This window comes from Petromyzon marinus, chromosome 53, assembly GCF_048934315.1.
Source record: "Petromyzon marinus isolate PM22_M1 ecotype Great Lakes invasive population chromosome 53, UKy_Petmar_22M1.pri1.0, whole genome shotgun sequence".
NCBI lineage: Eukaryota > Metazoa > Chordata > Hyperoartia > Petromyzontiformes > Petromyzontidae > Petromyzon > Petromyzon marinus.
This window is the reverse complement of record NC_133719.1, coordinates 6,983,329-7,007,062: the sequence shown is the minus strand read 5'-3', so window position 1 is coordinate 7,007,062 and position 23,734 is coordinate 6,983,329. Positions and strand designations below refer to the sequence as shown.

Genomic DNA, 23,734 nt, shown 5'->3' with positions numbered 1-23,734 from the left:
GGGTCATTCGGTAAAGTCACGTAGATAGGTTCAAAGAAAATAAAAAGAAATAAAAACTACGACGTTTCGATCACAACACAAGCTATCGTCATCAGGAGTAAAAAATGAAAAATTCGAAACGTCGTACTTTTTTGTTATTTTCTTTGAACCTATCTACGTGAAATCTTGACTTAAAGCTTTCGTGACTGCAGGAATTCATACTCTCTGGGTCTTTGGGTAAAGTCACGTAGATAATAGAATCGGAATCAGAAAGGGTTTTATTCGCCATGAAGTTCACACCGACACGGAATTTACTTTGGCAGGATGGTGCATACATTCAACATATAGGAATCTAAAATCTTAAATAAGTTTAAAACAAGTCTTACTATAACAAGGGTTAGAAGTCTAACTAATACCAAGGGGCTGAAGTATATAAAATTGAATAAATATCGAATATAAAATAGCTGCAAGATATAATTTTAAAGTAAAAAAAATACAAATAGATTAACATAGTTAATATCGGCAAGGTGTCATTATGTAGATAATTTTTTTTTTAAATCACATTATTTTACGTGACTTTACCGAATGACCCAAACCAATATCCCTGCTTATTTCCCTTCTGGAAGGCGCGCTTGTTGGCCCACCTCCCTCCCAGCTCCCTCCCTCCCAGCTCCCTCCCTCCCAGCTCCCTCCCTCCCAGCTCCCTCCCTCCCAGCTCCCTCCCTCCCACCCACGACCCGCTGGCAGGGCTCCACGTTAACGGTCGCGTGGCCGGACCACGCCCACCCAGTCTCGAGCGCACTTCCTTTTTAGGAAGGAATGAGGGCGGTGGGACATCGGAAGACGTCTTCCGGAAGATGTAGTGTGTCGTGTGTATGACGTGGGGGAGGAAATGTGCGTCTTCCGGAAGAGGAAGCTTACTTCTTCTTCCGGAAGAAAGTGTTTGCTACCGCCGCGCCAAAAAAAAACGCGAAACGACAGGCGCGCGTGCGCGAGCAACGGAAAGAGCCCCGACCGGTCGGGCACGTAACACGCGATCCCATTGGTGGAACGAGCTCACGTGACGGTGATTACGCCAATCAGAGAGGTCGTTATAAACGGTGGGGTGGGGGGGGGTTGCTTGAACCGTTCGTCTTGGTCCCACGCCCAAAGTCTCGGCGCGCTCGCTCCGTCATTGTGTGGTCGCGGTCTCAGTCGACGCTCGTTGTTTTGTGTGTAAGGGAGAGAGAAAAAAATATAACTAATTAATACAACGCCAAGTATACAGAGCGAAGATATAAAATAAAACGTTTGTTTTAAGTACGTGTAAAAAGAAAGACCGCTCAAGAGCAAATATGGTGAGTGGTGAATTCTTATTTTTTTGTTAACCCAGCCTCGGTTTACAACGTTCTGTGAGGCGACAATAATTTTTTTTTATTTTAAATATATAAAATGACTAATGGGAAAAAGCACGTGCAGTTTAAACGTCGGCTTTTCGAATGTGTAAAAAAAAATGTTACCGTGAAATAATGTGTTGGTACAGTCAAATGTCGTTTTGTTCCAGAGGTATTGTCTAAGGCTCCGTCGCTTCGCGTTTCACAGAAAAGGGGGACCCGTTTGTGACGCAAACCAATTAAATGTAAAGATGTACGGTCGTGCAATGTATGTATAATAAAGGCTATTGTTGAATTCGTATGTATATATATTTTTTAATAGGAATAATTATTAAGGGGGGTTGAACTTATCGCGTGTCAGCGGATTGGAATTTGTGCATGCGGTTTGCCATATTTGCCATTGTGCGACGAGAAAAAAAACGAGTTCGTCTAATTACGATTGAATGCGAACCTTCGTTAAACATTATCTACGGTTTTCTTTTGTGGCGTTTATACCCATATTTAAGTTTTGAGGTAACAAAAAAAAGTTGAAGCCGTTGGATGCGAAACAATTTTTTTTTAGTGTAGCTTTGGTCGTCGGACTGTCGTGCATCCCTTTGTTCGGTATTTCTAACCGAATCGTGCTCACGTCGTGTTTTTTTTTTAGTTACGCATTCAGACGGTGTAATTATCATTTACTGATAATTGCACGAACTTCGCCACGGGCTGAGTCCGTGTTCCCGCCACCACCACCTCGCCCACCCAACTCAAATTCTTATCGCAAATATACACAGACGCACGACAAAACCCACTCGTTTGTCAAATCCACTTTAGAGAACCAGACCCATGGCCGGGTATTTTGGACCAAAGCTTCACCGACCCACCGCTGGGATCCGTGCTGATTTGGTTGAAGGGTTTAGACCAGGGGTGGGGAACGTGTGCGGCCCGCGGGCCGTATGAGGCCCGCGAAATCATTTGGTCTCTGGCCCAGCCAAGGCAACTGCAGGCGGGACTCGAAATTCAATAAATCTAGGAGCAAACACCTGGAAAAGCAGTTGCGAGTAGCGACAACATCGTCAATACCGGCTAACATCATCGCCACACGCCTCGCCAAAGAGTATTGCAGTTCCAGCCATCGCATTAGGGGCGAGTTAATGAAATGTTTTGACCAAATATAACGGGCTAATTTTTTGGAAATTGATAATTTTGCACGGCCCGCGAATGATGTTATAAATATCCAAATGGCCCTTGGCAGAAAAAAAAGGTTCTCCCCGCCCCTGGTTTAGACGTTCCGAGTTACGCATAGGAACTACAGTACAACAATGCTTTCTGCTGCCACTGCCCTCTGCTGCCAGACGCGTAGACCATCACCCCCAGCCCCCCTCCAGTGCAAGCGAGCCCACATCAGCAACGTTTTTGTTCACCGTCGTTCCCAGATGCAACATCACCTCGGCTTTCGAGATACTACTCTTCACTTGACCGGGCTTATTCCGGCGACTTGCACGCACGCAAGCGCTTTTTGTATCGAAGGGCACCAAATTATTTTCACGTTGCATTCTTTATACCCTGTTTAGTTGGCGTGGTTTTGCAGATTTGGTGGTTGGTTTTTTTAGGGCCGCTATTTTGCACTATGCGGTGTTCACGCGTGTGCATATTTTTTTGTATAACCATAAGCACTTTATTATGTATTGGCAAACAACTTACCCATTACCCCATTCTTCCACCTTCACTACTACTACACCTGTTGTGTATTCCCCATGTACAGTGCTTATGATTTGCTCCAGGACAATCTACCTTTGATCAAATAACATTTTTTGCTGCCTACAATGTGTCCCCGACGTTACATATCGATTCGGTCAATGTAACGTGAATTTTTTTTACCCACCACCCTTATTGGGTGAAGCAAAACGATTGGGTGTTGCTGCTGATATGCTGTGTAACGGCACGAAAAAATGTGGACGCTAAAACTTAATCTCCTATTTTCAAGAGTTGCTTTAAAAATGAAAAATACTGTACGCATAAATTCGCTAGCTGTTTTTAAATTTGTGTAACTCGTCCACCCTAACGTTGTACTCTTTGTGCTTGTATATGTGGCGAGTATATAAATGTGCGTGGGCTTGGTTTACCATCCACGCGTGTGGTTACCGGCCTTGCAATACGACTAGAAACAAAGTCCGTTTTTTTTTTCTAAAAGGCTGCCCGCCAGACCCAACGGGTTTGTCATCTTCACTGGGGGAGGGGGTCGGTCGCTCCTTCTCTCTCAACTGCCTCGCGAGGCCTTGAAACGCCCTTTTCCTTCTCCGGATTTCCTTCTCTGTACCAAGGGTTTAAATGAATTCGGTCCGCACATCCCAAATTGGCCGGGGGCTATCTTGGATGTGCGGCCACATGAGGGGGTTATGGGGACGCATTTCTACGTAACAGTACAGTGCTTTGGTGTGTACAAGGTGTTTTGTATTATTCCCCTAATGCCATTGTACGTTGTCTCGACGAAGCAGCTGTGTAATTTGACGCTGTTTAACTAAATAGCAGTGTGCCACGGGGTGTGAGTGTACCGTGCATTGCTTCCACTGTGCGAGCGTGTTTGTTTTCAACGAACCTCTCTTCCCCTTTTTTTACCGTGTTTAATTTATCGGCTGTGCCTGATTACATGTTATTATCTATATATTGATGGTGGGCTATGTGGGTGTGTGTGCCGTCTAATAATGTGTATGCAAATTATGACCTGGGGTGGTTTGGCCAATAAGGGAGGGGGGGGGGGAACCTTCCTGGCTCTGAACAAAAGGAGCTTTTCACTCCCGGCAATAAGAGAAAAGGGCACTTTGATTTTTATTTTATAGCTATGTATATGCAATTATGCATGATTTTTTTGTCTGATAAAAGCACACAAACAGGGCAGCTCACTTTTAGCAAATGCCACGGGGTCTTTAACGTGCACCTTGCGCGGAGGGGCTTTAACAACGGCCACTTGACTGGACATTGTTCAGTGAAACCCCCACATTCAAATGCCCTCGGTGGCGAGCGCGTAAATGTGTGATTCATTGAAAGATTTAAAACGTGGGAAAGGTGCAGCCCTTGAAATATCTTGATTTACCCACGACTAGTGGGCAGGGCATCCACCAGAGAGCTCCTTTTGCCTACTCTTCCACACCGGCCAAATGTCCTCGATGTGCGAGTACTGTATCCGCACTTTCCTCCACCACACCCAACTTGCCGATGATCTAACCGATGTGTGTACCCCTTTTGTATACTGTTGGGTAGACTGGCGAAGGGATTTTGAGACTTGTCCATTGCTTTCAACTTTCGTGCCCGTAGATCGAACCCAGCGACCGCTGGATTGCAAGTCCAGCGTGCTAACCATTTCACCGTGACGTCATCCACTTTGATTATTTCCCTTGTACTGTATTCCAAAGGTTATCGTATACCTTGGTGGCACCAAGGTGCTTGTAGAGTAATGTCTACGTTTGTAGCCGTTTATTTTTTGGCCTGCAGCATCATACGCTACCAACAGCAACTCCCCTGTACTTGAGATTCAAGCGAACGGCTGCGTTCAATGGTTGGTCTGTCAGCGACCTGAAAGGGCTCGCTGTTTTTTTTTTTGAGACACAGTACAATCACTAAACGCAGTCTTTTTATTTAAGCAAGTGTATGTGGAAAGTGTGGTCAAGTTTGCTCTTGCTTTGTGTTTTTACAGTTTTACAGTCTGACGTTATATATTCGACTGGAGGCTCAACTGCGCTTACATGCCCGTTTTGTGCTATTACCTTAGCAGGTAATGTGCGTTCAGGCAAAACTTGAAGTTCTATAAACCTAATGTTCAGAGCTGCCATCACTGGGCCACTTTCAACAGGGTGGACAGTTTTTCTAATTAATTTGGTGATTTCTTCTGGACATTGCCGGATATTTGTGAAATGTCATTTTTAATACTGGAAAATGGATGCCAAACGCCCTCCTGTAATTGGCAAGTTTTTACCTTGGTGTCACAAAGTCCACATTTGAACAACTGTCAGAAATAACTCATTTAAATGTCCCCCCAGGTGTCATTTACAAAGGGGGGTTTAATTAATGTTCAATGTGCTCTCGGACAATTCAATGAGGATAGTTTATATACAACTGTGCCGAGCCAGGGGACCTCAAATGTAGATATAAATCTACTGTGTATGGTGTGCTTGAGTATTCGTGCCCACCACGTCTTTATGCGGGACCTGCCTACTGTGTCCCCCCCACACCTTGAAAAGGGCACTCAATATTGCAAGTCTGACACATCCTGCGGAATGATCGTGTGCAGGAAACCTGGTTTTTTTTACAGGGCGTTGCCTAATAGCACAATCCGACTTCTGTATCCAGGGCCCAGGTGAATAAATGAGACGTGCACAGGTCTTAAACCAAGCCTTCCTCGTCCATTGGCGAATTCAACAGTGACATTAGTCGAGAAATGTTATGAAACGAGCTTGCCAATAACTGGCGATTTTAAATTGTGTATTTTTTTAGAAGACACGAACACTACTTTTGTCCATAATAGTGTGCTTTTTATTGGGACTGATGCAGTGCTTTACCAATCCTGGGAAATGACCCAAGAAATAAGGGGGGGGGGAAACGCTAAGCCATCACTTGTAAAATGCCTTGTATGAGCAGGCTATTTGTGGAAGTGGAAAGGCGTCTGAGGCAGGAATTGTGCAGGGATTTTTTTGTCTTTCTGAGCACTGTACTTGGCAAAGCACAAGCTGTGGCACATAAATGAAAGTCTGTTTTTTGTTATAAACCTAACATTCCACATGCGCCTTAATTGTTTTATTTCTCGGCTTTACATTTGCATTGAAGTTGCCTGGAAGAAAAAAAAACACACATTGACCAGATCGTCGTAATCCCCATGGGTTCGGAGGTGTACAGTGCTATTCATGCGAGTGCACAATGCCATCGGTACAGTGAGGATAACGCTGTCGCGGGCACCGTTATATTTGTGCTGCCGACTTCACCCGTCCCCTCCCCTTCCACACGTTTTTTTGTCCTCAAAATGGCCTCGTAGGATGTGCACCCTTGTTCGAAAATTATGTAACTCCTACCGCCGTCTTCCATTGCAGCATAGTCATGTGGGGGGGTAGGGCTGTTTATCCAGGCAGGCTTGGGGATGAGCTGGGGAAAATAAAAGCAAAAAAAATCATCTGCATGTACTATAGAGCAGGCAATGGATTATAGATCGGCTGGTTAAGTTTGGCATGTGCATTAACGATGCAATTACAGCCTGCCATTTACAAAAACAGCATTGTACTCCCTGCGATTTCTTTGTTCTGGAAAATGTCTGCAATGTCCATGCAGTAGTGCTCTTATTGGAATGGGCAAAAGGGAAAGCAGATTAATTGGATGGATGGTTGGATGGACTGAATTTAATGCAGCAGGGTTTGGATATTACACTTAACGGATAACTATATTTTTTAACCAGGTAAGCCCCACTGAGTTCTAACTCTTTCAGAAGCGACCTGGCCATAAATGATAGCTCAACGAAGTGGCTTATGTGGAAATGTATTGCTTGCAGCCAAATAATTATGTTGGCACAGCCAGCCATAAGGCAGCACATTTTGTAGAGATGTTTTGTGGCTTTTGTGCTTGGATTTTCAAAAAAATTGGCCACCCTTAAAATATGCACTGCATTGGCCTAAAATTGTCTGCAGTGGTACCCCCAGACTCAAGCTTCCCTGGCTCATGCCAAATAGTCTGCCGCATACACTTTCAGTGTGGAGGTGCCCAGTGGTTATCGGTCCATGATGATTCTGATAGCAATCTGACAATCCTAGCGTGAGTAATTTCCACTGCATTGCAATGTAGCTGTTTTAAAATTGCTTTTTGTGGTGTGTTTTGTTTACACGATAATACATCACAGGTCCTGCTGCGAGGCAGTCTTCACAATTATTTTGAAAGGTCGGGAGGATGAAATTTGAAAAATGCAGGCCTCTGATAGGAACGAATACTTCAGAGGAAATGGAAGAGTTGAAAGAAAGTGCTGAAATTGATCTGAATCTCGTTTCTGTCATCTGCCAGTTCTCTATATCCATGATGTTCTACATCACAAAAAATTAAAGTTTTCATGTTTTGGAATGACCCATTGGTCAGCATTAGGCCTGTGATTATTATATGAATTGTCACGAATGGGGGTTGCAATTCAACTCGACTGCTGATTCCTTTTTTTCTGTTATGGTGCATATATTGGCAGCAGGGGTCAAATTGACCAATAACATGATGTCCAAATTAAAACAAATTACGTGCAAATGTAATTCATGTAATGAGCATATTTTGTCATTTTTTTATCGATCAATCTGTATTGGTACATGTACAGTGAGGGGGGAAAAGTATTTGATCCCCTGCTGATTTTGTACGTTTGCCCACTGACAGAAATTATCTGTATGTAATTTTAATGGTACGTTTATTTGAACAGTGAGAGACATAATAACAATAACAAAAATCCAGAAAAATGCATGTCAAAAATGTTATAAATTGATTTGTATTTTAATGAGGGAAATAAGGATTTGACCCCTCTGCAACACATGACTTAGTACTTGGTGGCAAAACCCTTGTTGGCAATCACAGAGGTCAGACGTTTCTTGTAGTTAGCCACCAGGTTTGCACACATCTCAGGAGGGATTTTGTCCCACTCTTTGCAGATCTTCAAGTCATTAAGGTTTCGAGGCTGACGTTTGACAACTCGAACCTTCAGCTCCCTCCACAGATTTTTTTTATGGGATTAAGGTCTGGAGACTGGCTAGGCCACTCCAGGATCTGAATGTGCTTCTTCTTGAGCCACTCCTTTGTTGCCTTGGCCGTATGTTTTGGGTCATTGTCATGCTGGAATACCCATCCACGACCCATTTTCAATGCCCTGGCTGAGGGAAGGAGGTTCTCACCCAAGATTTGATGGTACATGGCCCCGTCCATCGTCCCTTTGATGCGATGAAGTTGTCCTGTCCCCTTAGAAAAACACCCCCAAAGCATAATGTTTCCACCTCCATGTTTGACGGTGAGGATGGTGTTCTTGGAGTCATAAGCAGCATTCCTCCTCCAAACACAGCGAGTTTAATTGATGCCAAAGAGCTCCATTTTGGTCTCATCTGACCACAACACTTTCACCCCAGTTGTCCTCTGAATCATTCAGATGTTCATTGGCAAACTTCAGACGGGCATGTATATGTGCTTTCTTTAGCTGGGGGACCTTGCAGGTGCTGCAGGATTTCTGTCCTTCACGGCGTAGTGTTACCAATTGTTTTCTTGGCGACTATGGTCCCAGCTGCCTTGAGATCATTGACAAGATCCTCCCGTGTAGTTCTGGGCTGATTCCTCACTTCTCATGATCATTGCAACTCCACGAGGTGAGATCTTGCATGGAGCCCCAAGCCGAGGGAGATTGACAGTTCTTTTGTGTTTCTTCCATTTGCGAATAATCGCACCAACTGTTGTCACCTTCTCACCAAGCTGCTTGGCAATGGTCTTGTAGCAGATTCCAGCCTTGTGTAGGTCTACAATCTTGTCCCTGACATCCTTGGAGAGCTCTTTGGTCTTGGCCATGGTGGAGAGTTTGGAATCTGATTGATTGCTTCTGTGGACAGATGCTTTTATACAGGTAACAAGCTGAGATTAGGAGTACTCCCTTTAAGAGTGTGCTCCTAATCTCAGCTCTACCTGTATAAAAGACACCTTGGAGCCAGAAATCTTTCTGAGAGGGTCGAATACTTATTTCCCTCAAAATTTATAACATTTTTGACATGCGTTTTTCTGGATTTTATTGTTATTCTGTCTATCACTCTTCAAATAAACCTACCATTAAAATTATAGACTGATCATTTTTTTGTCAGTGGGCAAATGTACAAAATCAGCAGGGGATCAAATACTTTTTTCCCTCACTATGTTTGCCGTAGTATTATCCTGAATACAAGTGTTTTTCTGTCATTCAAGGATTCAAGACCCCATGGCTTTATCCGCAAGTGTGTGCTCTTGTGGTTTGTCTACCCACGTTCCAAATTTGAAAGTCACCTGCATTTAATATTTATAAGACCTCCCATGTGTAACTTTATTTTCCCAGGCATTTTGTCAAAACATCTCGTGATTCTGTCAGCTTAATATTTAACCCATCCCCAGATTAATTTAATTTGGAAGACTGGATTTTTTAAAGCGCGGTTTGATGCTTAGCTGAATAAATATCCAATTAAAATGACAAAAGGATGGAAAAATATTAGCTTTACCCTTTCCAGCATAATGCAGCTGTTAAGATGTTCAAACACTAGATACCTCTTACAAGGCATCAAATCTGCATTAACCACATGCTTGTTGTAAAACATGCAAACGAACATGCTCTTGTCATGTTTACATTCTCCTTAAACGGATAGGCCTCCACCAGAGCTAAAGAATTATAATTTTACTGGAACTTTGGATGAGCAGTACTTGAAGAAATTAGTGTTCCTTATATGGAGTTTGAAAATTAATTTGCAAATTTGTTGAGGCAGTGGTTGAAATGGCCCGTGTTTTGGTGGGCGTCAGACTAAACCCACGTGACATTTTGTGAGTTATGGGTTTTGCCTTCGGTGCAGGAATGCTACGTATCCTTGGTGGCAGTAACTTCAACCACCGTGGCGTTTCCATTTCGCGGGCTTGGGTGGGTTTGTGTGGCATTCAGCCGCAATCATCGAACCCTGCCTCGGCTACAATGGAATTGGCTGTCGTGGCTCGGCGAAAATACTTGGTGGTTAATAGACTCGTGCCAAGGTAATATGTAAAAGAGAAATATTTTAAACATAAAATGCCTAAACACCAATGATGTGTACTTCGTTATAGGAGGGGTCAGGTTTGTAAAAATGAGTAAGCCATTTCATATAAAAAGTAAGTTAATGCGTTCATATGCATAGCGAGATGGAATTGTACGTTTCAAAACCGAGGGAAAGGCTGCTCAAGCCCACAGAGCATACTGGACCATAAGACTGGAATGATGCACTTATAGATTATGACTTTAATGATCCATACCTTCAATGTTATGTTAATATTCCATTTATATAAATGGAGCCAACAACACTACAAATGAGACAAACATAGATAAAATACAAACGAGATGGTTAAAACAAGTGGAAAAACAATCCCAGGACCAAGTTGCGATCCTGAATCGTTAATTCATAAAATTACTGCGTTAATTGTTTGGTGGGCAACAAACATTAGCAAGGGTAGCGTTAATATAATTGACAAGTCTTGCTTTGCGATGCAAATTTTACTTCTGCATTTACTGAATGGGCCCCTTGTCCTAAAAAAAGGACGTACTGTATATCTTTGCTCCGTAGCATTACGAATTTGTCGACTAGCCGCTTCTCACACTTTCCCTCTATTCCACACACAAGAGCTAAGTGGTACCATCTGAGGTTTCAACGTTTCCTATAGCAGGTGTGGCCAATTAATTAAGGTGGCTTTTTAGACGTGACACGGGTATAGTTTACTTGAAAACTGGCGGCACTGGAAGTTCCGTTTGAGCACGCTGTAGGGTAGACGGATAATGTCTAATTTGGAGGTATGACTGGACATTTTCGTTCCTAGGTTTTAAGAATGTTTTATGTTTGTGCCAGCTTTATTTGCTTTTCGGCAGGCAGTTTAAAGTTTTTTTTAAGACCGATGCCAGAGCCACACCTCATAGTATTGAATGGCCCAGAAGTGACGACAGCCTTTTACAGCTTTCGGAGACTGTCTTACGATTTCACTACAGTGTGTCCTCTCCAGCTGTGTGGATGATTGAGGGGATCACATTGTAAAACCAAAGCAGAGCTGGACTTGGATAGTTTTTTCTTGAATCCAGATTGAGAGCCTGGTTATTACCAGACTCGCTGTAAAACCAGACTCGAACAGTACCTATTTTTGCAGCCCCATGGTGACATAACTGAAATTATCAGTTTAATCTCAGTTGAGGCAGGATCTAGCAATGAAGCTACTGGTCTTGACAATCCTGCTTCAGCGCTCTGTTACAGACATGGCTTTAGGTCTGACGAAGCCTGCTGTTGAATTGAGCCATTGTTAAGCACTGTTTGCGCCTTTCCATGGCCGATGCGTGCCATTTCTGAGCGCATGGACTGGAATGTGTAACCCAATTTGGAGGCAGTGTTGTTTTTGAGCCAGGGATTAATGGGGGACTCGTTGACGCCCGGTCCTGAGTGTAGCGTAGCGTGTCTCGGGCGCTTTACAACATCCAGATGGTGTCTTAAGGCCTGTGCACTCGTCGTGTTTCGCACTGCTGAGCGGCCGAGAACGGGCCGAGAACGTGTAACGCATGTTTATTTGCTATTGATTTTAAGGAAGGAGAAAAAAATGCAACACTTCCAGCCGTTACCTTAAGCCGCCACTGTGACCACATTGTAAAAGGAAGTGTTGACTACCCGTATCCTCAAACAGGTTGGCCTTGTGTTGCTGAGCTTTGTCGGCAAATTATTTACAGCCTAAATGGTTGTGCAGAGTGATGCAAAACATTTCTTGCTCGGTGGGTTGTTTTACTGCAAAACGTTATTTTTGACTCATGCTTAGAGGGCTTGGGTATCATGGCCCTATTGTACATGGAGTGCAATGTCCACATTGAGGGACGTCTCCTTTGTAGCTACCCTACTGACGGTTATAATAATGTGTTGTGGGTGGGGCAAAGTGCCTCTTCCCCCCCCACACTAAGAGCTTATTAATTAATTAAAATTGTGTTCATACTCCATTGGTTTGTTTCACTCTCTATATTAGGTGGCGCTGGGGACAATGCTATTGTCTTGAGTATCGGACCAACATTGTAACTCTGGGTTCCTTTTCCAGACACCTTCCTGAAAACTGAGCACTTCCCAAGCATAGCGAGTCGATGTTCTCTACCCCTGTAAACTGACTACACATGAGTACCTTTTTGATTTTGCGTGCAATTCTTAGGCCTAGCTGTAAGGTCTGCTTTGTCAGACTGACCAAATTCTACTAATGTCGGCAGAAGTGTGGTAAGAGTGACGTAAAGGTCTCATTTCTGGGCAGTGCCACAAAGTGGCGCATTGTGCTGCTGTCTTGAGGAGAATGGGGAAATGCTTTACGCTGCCCGTATGCCGATGGCATGTTTGAGATGGTGGAAATGCACATGAAGAATGTAAGCAATAAAATTGCATTGTCAGACGAAGTAAAAATATTTTTTTCTCAAATTGTGAAAGACAAACGCACTTGAACAGAGGCCACTCCAACCAGCATTCACAAATTACATCGAAGCAAATCTTCACGATTTTGCGAACCCACTGACAGTTTTCAAATTGATGACCTTTAAAGAGCTGTGCATAGTCTTTGGATTTCCATATGGTAGCAGATGACACACTAATAATCCCAGGGTTGGAATTTCAACAATGGAGTCTTTTGAGAATAATTTATTTCATGCGGTATTCTTTTTGCACTTGCAGTCGTTTTGCTCCTCAAGGAAAATGATAACGGGAGTGGCAAACTTGGAAATGATGCTTCTGAGAGGACATCTCCCGAGGAGATGGAACAATGTAATCAGTTTGTGCAGCTGCTAGGTGTATTATTAGATCGCAGGTTTGTGAGAGGTGGCTGTAGGTTGAGGGGGTGCCCGAAATCTAGCAGTGGATTAACCTGTGGCTATATGACAATTTCTTGCAGGCTTCGGGAGTGCTTGTATCCGACGACGTCGTCCAGATCTTTAACAACATGAAGGTGCGCAAGTCGTCGACACCCGAGGAGGTTAAGAAGAGGAAGAAGGCGGTGCTCTTCTGCATCGGCCCGGACATGCGGAACATTATCGCCGAGGAAGGCAAGGAGATCCTGGTGGGTGACGTTGGCGAGACTGTGAAGGACCCCTACGACACCTTCGTCAAGCTGCTGCCCAAGGATGACTGCCGCTACGCGCTCTACGATGCCACCTACGAGACGCGCGAGACCAAGAAGGAGGACCTGGTTTTCATCTTTTGGTTAGTCCCTGATCGGGCTTTGCCTTTATTGCTCTCACTTTCTCTCTCCATGGGGCAGTGTATTACTGAGATTGGCTCCGCTGCTCCTGACGTGGTTGTCTGGCTTCACCGCCCGTTGCTCTGCATCTACATTTAGCCATATAAGATGCACAGAGTTGCAACCTGTAATGGTTTTCTCATGATTACTCTATTATTTTTTGAGGTACCTGTCCTGTGAAGTCTGTAAATTAATTGCATTGCGTGGGGCACATTTTGTCATTCTCCTCTCTTCCAGTATTTTAAGATATTCCCATGATGTGTCCAGGTTCTTTTGTTCCTCCACAGTGGCTACCTTCATCATTGATTTTGTCTGTCCTTTTTATTTCACACCCCGACAAATTTGTGTTTAAATTTTCTCACGTAATTGTCTTTGCCCTGTTGGTCGTCTTGTGGTTCACTCGTTTGTCTCGGTCCTAGATTGTTTTCTCGGTCCTCGCTTCATCATAGGGGTTTTTTACCATTGCCCTGGCTTTTAGTCTACAGTATACTTTGTATTATAATTGCTTTGTGCTTATCTTCCCAAATCTTGTGGTTCACTGGTCTCTTAACTCATAACTAAGTGCATGAGTGTTAATCCTGAGTTGGTCTTAATCATTGTGGTGATGCATAGTTTCTTGGTGTACAATTATCTGTCATTCGTTTTTCTTGAAGGCTTTTAACACCCTGGTGTCTTTTCAGATTCACATTTTACTTGTGCCATCATTAATCGTAAGGTATCCATCCCAGGTGTATAATCTACATTGTAGTGTTTGGGTGAAGCAATCGGGATGCAGTTGCAGCGGGCACATTTGAGCTGGACACACTGGGGCTGTTTCTGCTCTCGGATGCGGGATGTACATTTATCTCAAGGCTGGGGTCTTGCTGTCGTTAGCGCCTTTCTGTAACGCTACCCGAGACTGCTGTCAGCTCAGCCGTCCATTGTAAAGTTGCTGAAAAGACTACCCGGGACACAGTTGTATGACTCACACGTGGAAAACCGTGAAACCTAATCTTTAGTCAGAAGGCATAGTAATAATAAAATGGCTGCTTTCCGCACACTAAATCAACTGGGGTGGATTTTTTGCATGTGCATCCTGTTGCCATTGGTTAAGCTTCCGCGGCATTTGACAAGAAATTATTTTAAGTACCGTTAACCTTTATTGCGAGGCAGAAGACTTTGGCATCATTTCAGGTGTACACATTGGTGCAAGGTTGTCCTGTCGCCACTTTTGAGTCATAATTTTACTGCTTTGCAGTATTTGTTGAAAACGCCACACTGACACTGGGTGTGCGCTTGACTACTTATTAGCAGTGACTTGGTCGTTTTTAGCGTATTGCGTTCTAGGCCCAGCAAACCATCCTCGTCAGTTTTGTCATTAACAGCGACTGCAAGCATTAAGGCAGGGGAAGATGCTAGCTTCTCCGTTAACTCTTCTTCTTTGGGTTTGCTTTTGAGGTCTGGTGGTGTCATTGTAGGGATGGAGGGATATTCCCTCATGGTTGTATTCACAATGTGCATATATTGCGCTACGTTGATGGTCGCGCGCACGCCTCTCCTTAGGTCAAAGTGGAATTGGGCCGACGATGTGAATGGCCAATTAAGTATTAAATTTATCTTTACCATTGTTTGACTGCAGCCCCACAGTCATGGAGACCACCCATGAAAACATATCTTGTCTTTAAAAAAAAAAAAAATTCTTCTATTTTTACTTGGTTCACTTTCGTAGCGCTCACATCAACACAGTTCACCATATATAAACAAAACCTATCGTACTATGTTGAATGCCAATCGTCGATTACTTGCAGTGAAAATAATTCACTGGCTGATCTCTGCCTCACTCGGATCTGCCAGCCGCCATTTTAAACTATTACCTCACTGCTGCCATCTGTTGAAAATTAGTAAAACTGACATTGAACTTTTGGGTCTGTTAAGCTGTTCTCGCACCACAGTTCTTAACTGAAGATGCAACACTTAATATACATAATGTGGAAGGGATTGTTTTTTTTGTATGACAATTGTGCAGAAAATTAGCATGTGCACATGACTTCACCAGCGGGTGGAGCTTACTGGTGCTGCGTTTAGACTTGATACAGTCGAGACTTGCATGGTTTCTAAAAGGTAGTTTTTTTTTGTTCCTGAAGTTGTTTAATAAAGACTTAAATTGCTGAACGACACATTTACTTAATTATCCTTAGGAGCCAATCTAGAGTAATCGCCTTCAACTAAACTCGTAAGTTGCCGGGGTAAAAATAAGAACCAAGACTTGTGCGATATTCTGTGGTGTCTCTTGAAGAGGGAGACTTGCGCTAAAATATATATTTAATTATGCAGATAACACCTAGGCTATGTTTATTGGACTTGGGCACTTTTTGTGAGGTTTTATGGGCGAGTTGCGTTTAAGCCCACTATAATTGTCACCGAAGTAGTGCTTTGAAACATGGAATCGTATGACTGCGGTGCTATTGTGGCGTTGCTGTTGGAATCGTCAGATTTATTCAAAATAACAGTTTAAGCTCAAAAGTTAAATTTAGGAAAGTCTCTAGAAATATCTTGTGAGTCGCATGGATTCAAGCCCCAAAGTGCACGCACCCTTTATAAAAGTGAGCTTGCTTTCCTTGAATGTAGTAAGGTTACAGTGGCCCAGATTTTTCAAAACCTTGTCTGGCATATACATGGCTTGGGGGGTAACGATGGCGATCATCACAATTCCCGATTTATTTTTTTTCCTACTGATCTTTCATCGTTGTTTTTGTTCTTTCTGCCGCAGGGCTCCTGATGGGGCTCCGCTCAAGAGCAAAATGGTCTATGCCAGCTCCAAAGAAGCCATCAAGAAGAAGTTTACAGGTAACTTAAATTAGCAGACAACTGCACTTGCCACCAGACTTTTAATTGTGCATTGACCAAGATGGATGTCCATGGTGACCAGATATTAATCGCTTCCGATTGTTGTGCGTGCACTCGTGAGCTGTAGAGAAAAGGATTGGGTGTTCGTTGTAAATGGGTGTGAACTAATTTATCTTAGGGTGGTAATGTATGCAGCTAGAGGATTTAAATCCAGCATCTAAGCGGTGCTGGCTCTATCTCTGACCTCTAATCTATCCCTCCACTTCCTACGTGTTCGAATTTTAATTACCAGGGACATTTAGTAATGTTAAGGCCCTTCATTGCACATGTTCTTTTGGTAAGCTTATGTTTCAATGATGTACATGGCAAGAACAATAGTTGCAAGATCAATAAGTTAATGCAAAAGGCTTTAGCCGAAACAGATGAGCGTGGATTGTAGTGTAACCATTCCCATCGCCATTTGATCTCTATAAAAGTCAGTTTACAGTTAAAATAAAAATAAATACTTTTCAGCGTACAAAGAATGTGAAACTGAAATGTGTAATAAATAATATGCGTTGCCAAGAGAAAGGACTGGCATCTTGCCCTCGTCCGAGCCTAATATGTCCTCGGTATGAAAATCAAAAATACTTCGATGTCAAACCCCCCCCCTCCCACCAGTTCACGATAGATTTCCATCTTTGCTAGCACATGGAGTGATTGCCACACTCTTATTTCCATGTAATGTTGACATGTATTTGAATGGGTGGCACTGGTATGAGCACTCCATTCGCCATCATAAGTTTGCAAATTCATATCGTGGCTCGGGTTCAGCCAAGACCGTCCTTCCATGGTGTAATGTATCCCCTTGTTATTCGCAGGTGATACGTTCCGGAGATGCTCGTGAAATAGCAAATTTTGCAGATAGCGATATTGGCCGATGAATGTCATACACGCAAAGTCTGCAGATGGCTTCTACTAAAGCTTAGAAGTTATTTCTATCGATCTCATCTCTTTATCTCATCACTTCATTTCATCACTATCTCATCACATTCTCTCAGCACTTTATTTAATCACTTTATCTCGATGCAGTCGCGTAGAATTCTAGATGCCATTTGCTGATATCCAAAATCGCTGATATCAAAGTTTGTGAATAACAAGGGAATACTGTATGGTGAGTACACATTCTTTGGGAGTTAAACGTGGTTATTTGATCAACAATCTGGGGCCTATAATTGGAATTAAATTGTCACCACTAGCTCACAGCCGCCAAGGTTTATAGCGTTGGCTTCCTTTTCATTTTAGCATGGAGATACTTTAGCTTTTTTAAGTGTTTAAACGTTTATAACCATTTGTCTTCACTTTGAAATGTGAGAATGAAGACATTTAGATTATAGATGTCGTATTGTCTCAGTACATAACTTCACATTGAGGAGCAACCCTAAGGGAAATAACGATGAACCATGCAGCGTCTGATTGAGGCCTACTAGATGGAATGACTTTGCATGGTGTTGATGAGTTGATTTTTGTCTGCTTTACAGTCGTTTGGCAGGTCACTAGCAGTGGGGTAAAGTGTAGAGTCGCCCTCATCGGTGTGAAAGTGTATGCCACATGCTGTTCAGAAGGGCTCTCCAGAGTTCCCTCTAGTGGAGGGCTCTGATAACAGTGACATGTGCAAGCAATTGCAGACTTTGCACCTTAAGCTGCACCTACCTTTGTCATTCTTGGGCTGAGACCTGTTACATCGACGAACTTTAAGAACGCTATTCTGTCTGATCTGAGCATCGGGATTTGAGCCCCGAGTCTCAGGTTGTTGGGTACAGTGCCAACACAGGTGTTAACTACCGATCTCTTATGCCGCCTTGTTGGTTTTCATGAGTTCACGCCACCACATGGGGGGGGCATTTGCGTGCGTCTGCAATCATAAACTGGGAATTCCTCTGAAGCCTGTGGGGCATTCTTGCCGCAAGAGCTGGCCATTATGTGCCTTTCACTGCCAAAGTTAGACTCAAGTTTGCACAGGCTGTGCTTTCAAGAAGGGTTCTTAAGTCGTGGCTCTCTGCTGGGACCACCGAGCATTCCTGTCGTGGCGTCGAGCCGAAAAAGAAAAGGGCTGCATGGCATGGCAACCGCTCGGTGGATTACCCTAAAATGGGCCGTGTTTGAAACACAAGCTCGTCTGTAAAATAACAAGGCCCCGCAGTGCTCTGGAATGTCCCGCTACTGATTTGCCCGGTGAGCAAATGGAACTGCGCAAACGAGGCTCGCATTTTGTGCCCGGTTTGGATTTTTTTTTTCAAGTGAATAAAAGCATTCAGCGTGACTTGACTCTGAATTTTACAATTCCGCACGCTGCTCACGTGAAGCTTGCCCAAGTGTGTTGGCAGCTTGAAAAAAAAAAGTGATGTTTCAGAGTGCAGCATTTAGGAGCCGTGCCTGCTTGTCGTGTCGAGCTGTTTGATTTCTGAGGAAGCGAATCCGTTTGTTCTGGCCGTTCGGGAATAACACGGTCATATCTTGCGGGGTAGGCATTTTGTGCTCGTCTAGCTCGCACGCCTTTGTCCTGCGAGTTCTCAAACCTTGGTTGCGCTCGTGATGTTTTCGATGGATGGGCGGCACCAGAGGGGAGGTCCCTTGTATCCTGGCTGTTCTGCGTTCAGCTGCGATCGCTGAGAACACCACAAAGTGACGATTCGACAAAACAATTCGGACAGGTTCTTTTTGCACATTCTTCCCATGACCTAAGCCACGTGGGATTTTCTGTTTGCTAAATTATTTAAATGTGTCGCCTGAATTGTCCTGCCATTGGGACCTATTCCGCAGGCATCCCATCTAATCTCTCCCCTTGGCTTCCTGCAAACAAAACGCGCCGATTTAACATAAGCTGCCTAAGTCCCCAGCTGTGTTTTTTGATTTTCGAATCGCGGTCGGGAAGCCTGAGGCCGTCTGAAATGGTTCCTTGCATAGGCACTATTTGTAGAATATTGCTGAGATTCACCAGCACATGCCCAAAGCAATGGCTTTGTTTAGCCCTTTTTTACCGCGATTTTGCGTAGACTGCTCGACGCTTTCTCCTGGTCTGTTTATTGACCAGCAGGCGTACAAACAATCCACAGATGCTGTCTCCTAGCTCTGAGGTAGGGTGTCGTAATTAGTTCTGGTTGATATCCAGACCTATAATTATTTGAGTTGCTATTAAACAAAACCATTTAACCAGTGGGGATCGCTTCAGTTTTAGCTCTTCAGTATTTCACACGTCTGCATGTGAAAGAGCCACATTAGCATATAATTTAATATCACGCTGGGCACAGTGGTCACGTGACATTCCCCGTGAGGGTTGTTGCACAGTTAACTCTGTTGGGTGAGACTCCGCATGCGCACCTCCCAATGTCTGTCTGACTAGCTAGCCCCATTATCTGCCTCTCCTTACATGCACATATCTCATCAATTGTGTTTTTTCTCCTGTTTAACGAGTGCATCTTTTTGCTTGCATGTCTCTCAATCTCACTACACTTATATCCCATGGCCACATCTCACTTTCCACTCCAACCTGCCTCTTATTTGCATTTCTCTTCTCAGGCTTAACTGTATTTTTCACCTCCCGTGTCATCTTGTTTGCATGTATGATGCGTCTCGTTAGTCTCCCATCTGTTGGTTTCTATCATCATCTTTCACCACCGATGAATTCCTTTCCTTATTTAAGACTTTACTAGTCGGCTTCTACTCCAACCTGATACCATAGTTCCAGTAGATCTTTTCTATTGAGCCAAATGACAACATTTATTATTTGGAGCACTCCTAACAGTCTCACTCATTAGAGTGGGGAGATGTGGCCTCTGGAAGGACTGGATGTTGTCCACAAGGATCAGCAGTCGCAAGACCACTTTTGTTTGTCTCCAAATTTGCACACGAATGAGTTCTAACTTTGCATGTGAATGGAGCTCAACTGGCCTCAATTCGGGCTGTATTCTGCCGAGCACTGCGTGGTGCATCGTGTTCTGCGTCTCCTCCAGTGTGGGAGATGTAGATTTGGGAAGATCTAATGGAATTGTTCAAGTCCCCAACAGCCTCTAGCTGGCCGCCAGGTTGCAAATGACAATCCAATCCTGGTTGGGGTTTGACTCCGCATCATTGCTCTGGCGTGGACGAAATTAGTACAGTTCCACTTTTTGGGTCAACTTTTTTCTCCCGCAGAAATGTGGAATTTCAAGCATTGGCTCGGTAGTAACAGGAGATCAGTGCCCCGCCTGATTACTCATTTGAGCAGGAAATCACTTTGACACTTCGACTTCTGAAAGCCCTCTGGCTGGGGTCTTGAGAACTCTGATTGGGTGGTTCTGGAATGCAATGTGACGTCACACTACTTGGGGCGGTACTTGTGAGAAGATCGTTATTTGGCACTTGAGGTTATTAGCCGAGTTTCTGCCATAGTGTAATAAATTATTAAAATACAGTGTATCATATGCCTCTGATTCAAGCTGGATCCGCTTTCCCTCTTTGCCCATCAACAAAAACTGTCTTTGCTAATGTTTAAAGCAGGGTTTCTTAAGAGCAGAGTGAAAAAGACAGTTTTTTTATTTCGGTGGAAAGTGGGATTTTAAACGTTGGCTTGCACTAAATCTGAAAAAAACCATTTGGATTTGTTTTTTTTCACTGGCAACTGCTGTTCAAGGTACCCAAAAATCCTTCATGGAAATACTTGAAGACATGACGTGAAAAAAATAATGCAAAGGAAATGTGTAGTTTCTGTGTCCATGCCACTGTCCATTGGTCACTTAGTTCATCTTAACAATTAGCACTAACAATTAGCGTTTAACAATACTAATTGTTAAGTGACCTGTGGATGGCGGCATGGACCTGAGAAACAAGTTTTTACCAAGGTACGAAACCTTAATGTAATTGCATGCTCAGGTTGTGCATTGAGAGATTAATTGTTAACGTTGCTTCAAACGTAGGTTTTGAATAACTACATTATATACATTATGCATTGAAATATCCTGATTGAGTTGTTCATAAAGTGAGTGACATTTGGAATGTCTACCTTAGGCCACATCAGTCAGACAAGCTCAGGCTTGAGCCACTTAGGATCTGCACAACACATTTTTGTCTTTTCAAAATTGGCTTGTACAGCTAATTTTTGGTGTTGTGAATTGCGAGTTTTTTTCATTTATAGTGCGTTAGTTCCACAAAACAGTTAACAAGGATTTGGGTTTTCATTTCACTCTTGAATCTGTGATGAAAGAAACTGAAATCCTCTCTTGATAGATATCACCATCATATTGACGAAAGTGTTTCCATGTTAAGCCATACTTGCATTTGGTATTTTCACGTAAAAACAACAGTCTGCGCAGCATAGCTCTAAGCACGCAGCCTCGTCTAACCACACAAATAAACAAGCATGTGAAAGGTGCATGGTATTTTAATGGATTTTAACTTACAGCTGTAAATTTGGATGGTGGAAACTACATCGGAGTGCCCATTTAAGAAATGAAGAGTGCTCATTATCATCTCTGGGTTTGATGAAATATATGCCGTCAACATTCGATGCCCTATGAATAGATTGGTCCCCAATGTAGGAAGATGGAATTCTTACCAGTGGCTCGCAGCCAGTCAAATTGAGAGATCCAGCCAACACTACACTCATTGAGCTGCTTTGAGCATGGAGAAGCTTATTTTTTTTCATTTGACACATCCTGTCTTGGTCTTTTAAAAGGGTATTGTGTGTTCCTTTATAATTTCGGGTTGGGTTTATTTGATTGGTTCATTGTGGCAGCCCAAGGGCTGTGTTCCTGGCAGATTATACTTAACCAGTGGATTGACATTTGCCATTACATTTTCTTTTTGATTTTGATGCTGTCCCTCTTACCGTTCACGGCTCTTATTCCATTCAAGACACTCCCCACTGTCACCTATTCACGACCACCACCCTTGCCACGGATTTAATGAAGTTACGCCAACATCGCTCAACTGCCGATACCAATAACACAGAGACTTGGGTGCTTTCACGATTCGCGTCCGTTGCTCATCGTCACGCGCGCGTCTCCCCTTTTTGTGTTTCTCGTCCCATCCCGTGTCTTCAGGCATCAAGCACGAGTGGCAAGTGAACGGCCTGGACGACATTCAAGATCGGTTAACTCTGGCCGAGAAGCTGGGAGGCTCCACCGTTATCTCCCTGGAGGGCAAGCCCATTTAAAACGTGGCCACCACGAGCCTGCCCCAATGCCGCTGTCTCCCCCCCCCCCCTTGCCCACCCATCCACCAAACACCTTGCCTCCTTCCCTATCCCTTTCATTTTGTCGTTTAGACCCCCCACATTGCAGTGATAGCGGGGGGGTGTGGCGGGGGCCAGGAGAGGAAATTAAATGATAAACTCACACACACGATAACAAAAATCCTGAAAAAGTACTTAAAATGTAATTGTGCAAAAAATGTAATTTTGGTTTCTTGAGTTGGTCACTGTCGCAATTATTTTGGGACCCTATTGTTTCATTTACGTTCCGGTGTTTGATACGATGAAGAAAAAACTTTTTTTTTACTCGACATGCCTAATTGCCTGTCGCTAAAAATCTCATAGCCAAATCGTGTTAAAACATTCCGTTTAGCCACCAAATTTAATTGCCGAGAATCTGTTTTCTATGCTATTTGCAAAAAAATTACAATTTAATTCTCTACCTTGTTTTTTTTAAGTGTTCAGTTTATATAAATGGTGTAATACTTTCATTTACGTCTTATCAGTTGCACGTATTCTTAGTGAAGACCCAGTTGTCAAAAAAACGAGCTCTTGAGAATCGTCAAACCCTTGAACATTTTACACAACGAGTTTTTTTTTGCAATTGTCCCGTTTCCTTTGCGGGTCACCATGTGGGAGTGATGAAAGATGCATGTTTGACCAGTCCATCGATGATATCTTCCACTGGGAGTGACTTGGACATGACTGACAATTGGGACTTATTAAAGGCACCAACTTCACGCACGCTTTTGTAATACACTTACGCAGGTTAAGATTTTTTTGTTTTTTTCAAACGGTCTTGCGCCAATGGTAGTTCTGTGTACATTTTATTGTTTTCACAGCCCTAGAAGCTCATGGATCACGTGTAAAACCTCTTGGAAGTGTGGTAGATTGCTAGCGTTGGTGTGTAGGAATTTAATGGTGTTGATCTGGGGAAGCCTGTGCAAGTCCATCCTATGGCACAATCAATGTGGCCATTGTGTGTCGACTCCTTTTTCTCATTCTTACCAATAAAGATAAAAGTGGCAAGATTCTGTGCGATTCGTGCTCTCTCTGCTTTTGCCTCGAGTGTGGAGGCGCTTGGAGTAATTAGGAGTCGGTTTGCCACAACACCCAACAAAGCCCTACACACAGCTGTCTATCCTCTTCACTGGGATCCTCCACCTCTTAAGGAGCCCTGGGTAAGTTTCACCTTTTCAGGCAGAAGTTGAGGGTAGATGAAAGGGGGGGGGGTGTCTAACCTTTTTTCAGTTAAGTAAAAGCATTGCATGTAAATACCAGGGGTGACCAAATCTGCATTTTGTGAGCCACGTGGAAGCTTCCATGCCGTTAATGGGATAACTTGACAAATGCAGCTTGTAACTTTGGAACCAGACATGACCACTCC

General features: G+C 43.5%; 1 protein-coding gene across 1 annotated transcript; it reads left to right on the top strand.

The window, feature by feature from the left end:
* Positions 1-1,112: 1,112 nt before the first annotated feature.
* On the top strand, positions 1,113-22,835 carry LOC116953963 (cofilin-2-like). Its single transcript, XM_032974307.2, has 4 exons — positions 1,113-1,316; positions 12,969-13,276; positions 16,063-16,139; positions 22,199-22,835. Exons 1-4 carry the CDS (start codon positions 1,314-1,316, stop codon positions 22,309-22,311), a joined length of 501 nt encoding a protein of 166 aa, XP_032830198.1. The 5' UTR covers positions 1,113-1,313; the 3' UTR covers positions 22,312-22,835.
* Positions 22,836-23,734: the final 899 nt, after the last annotated feature.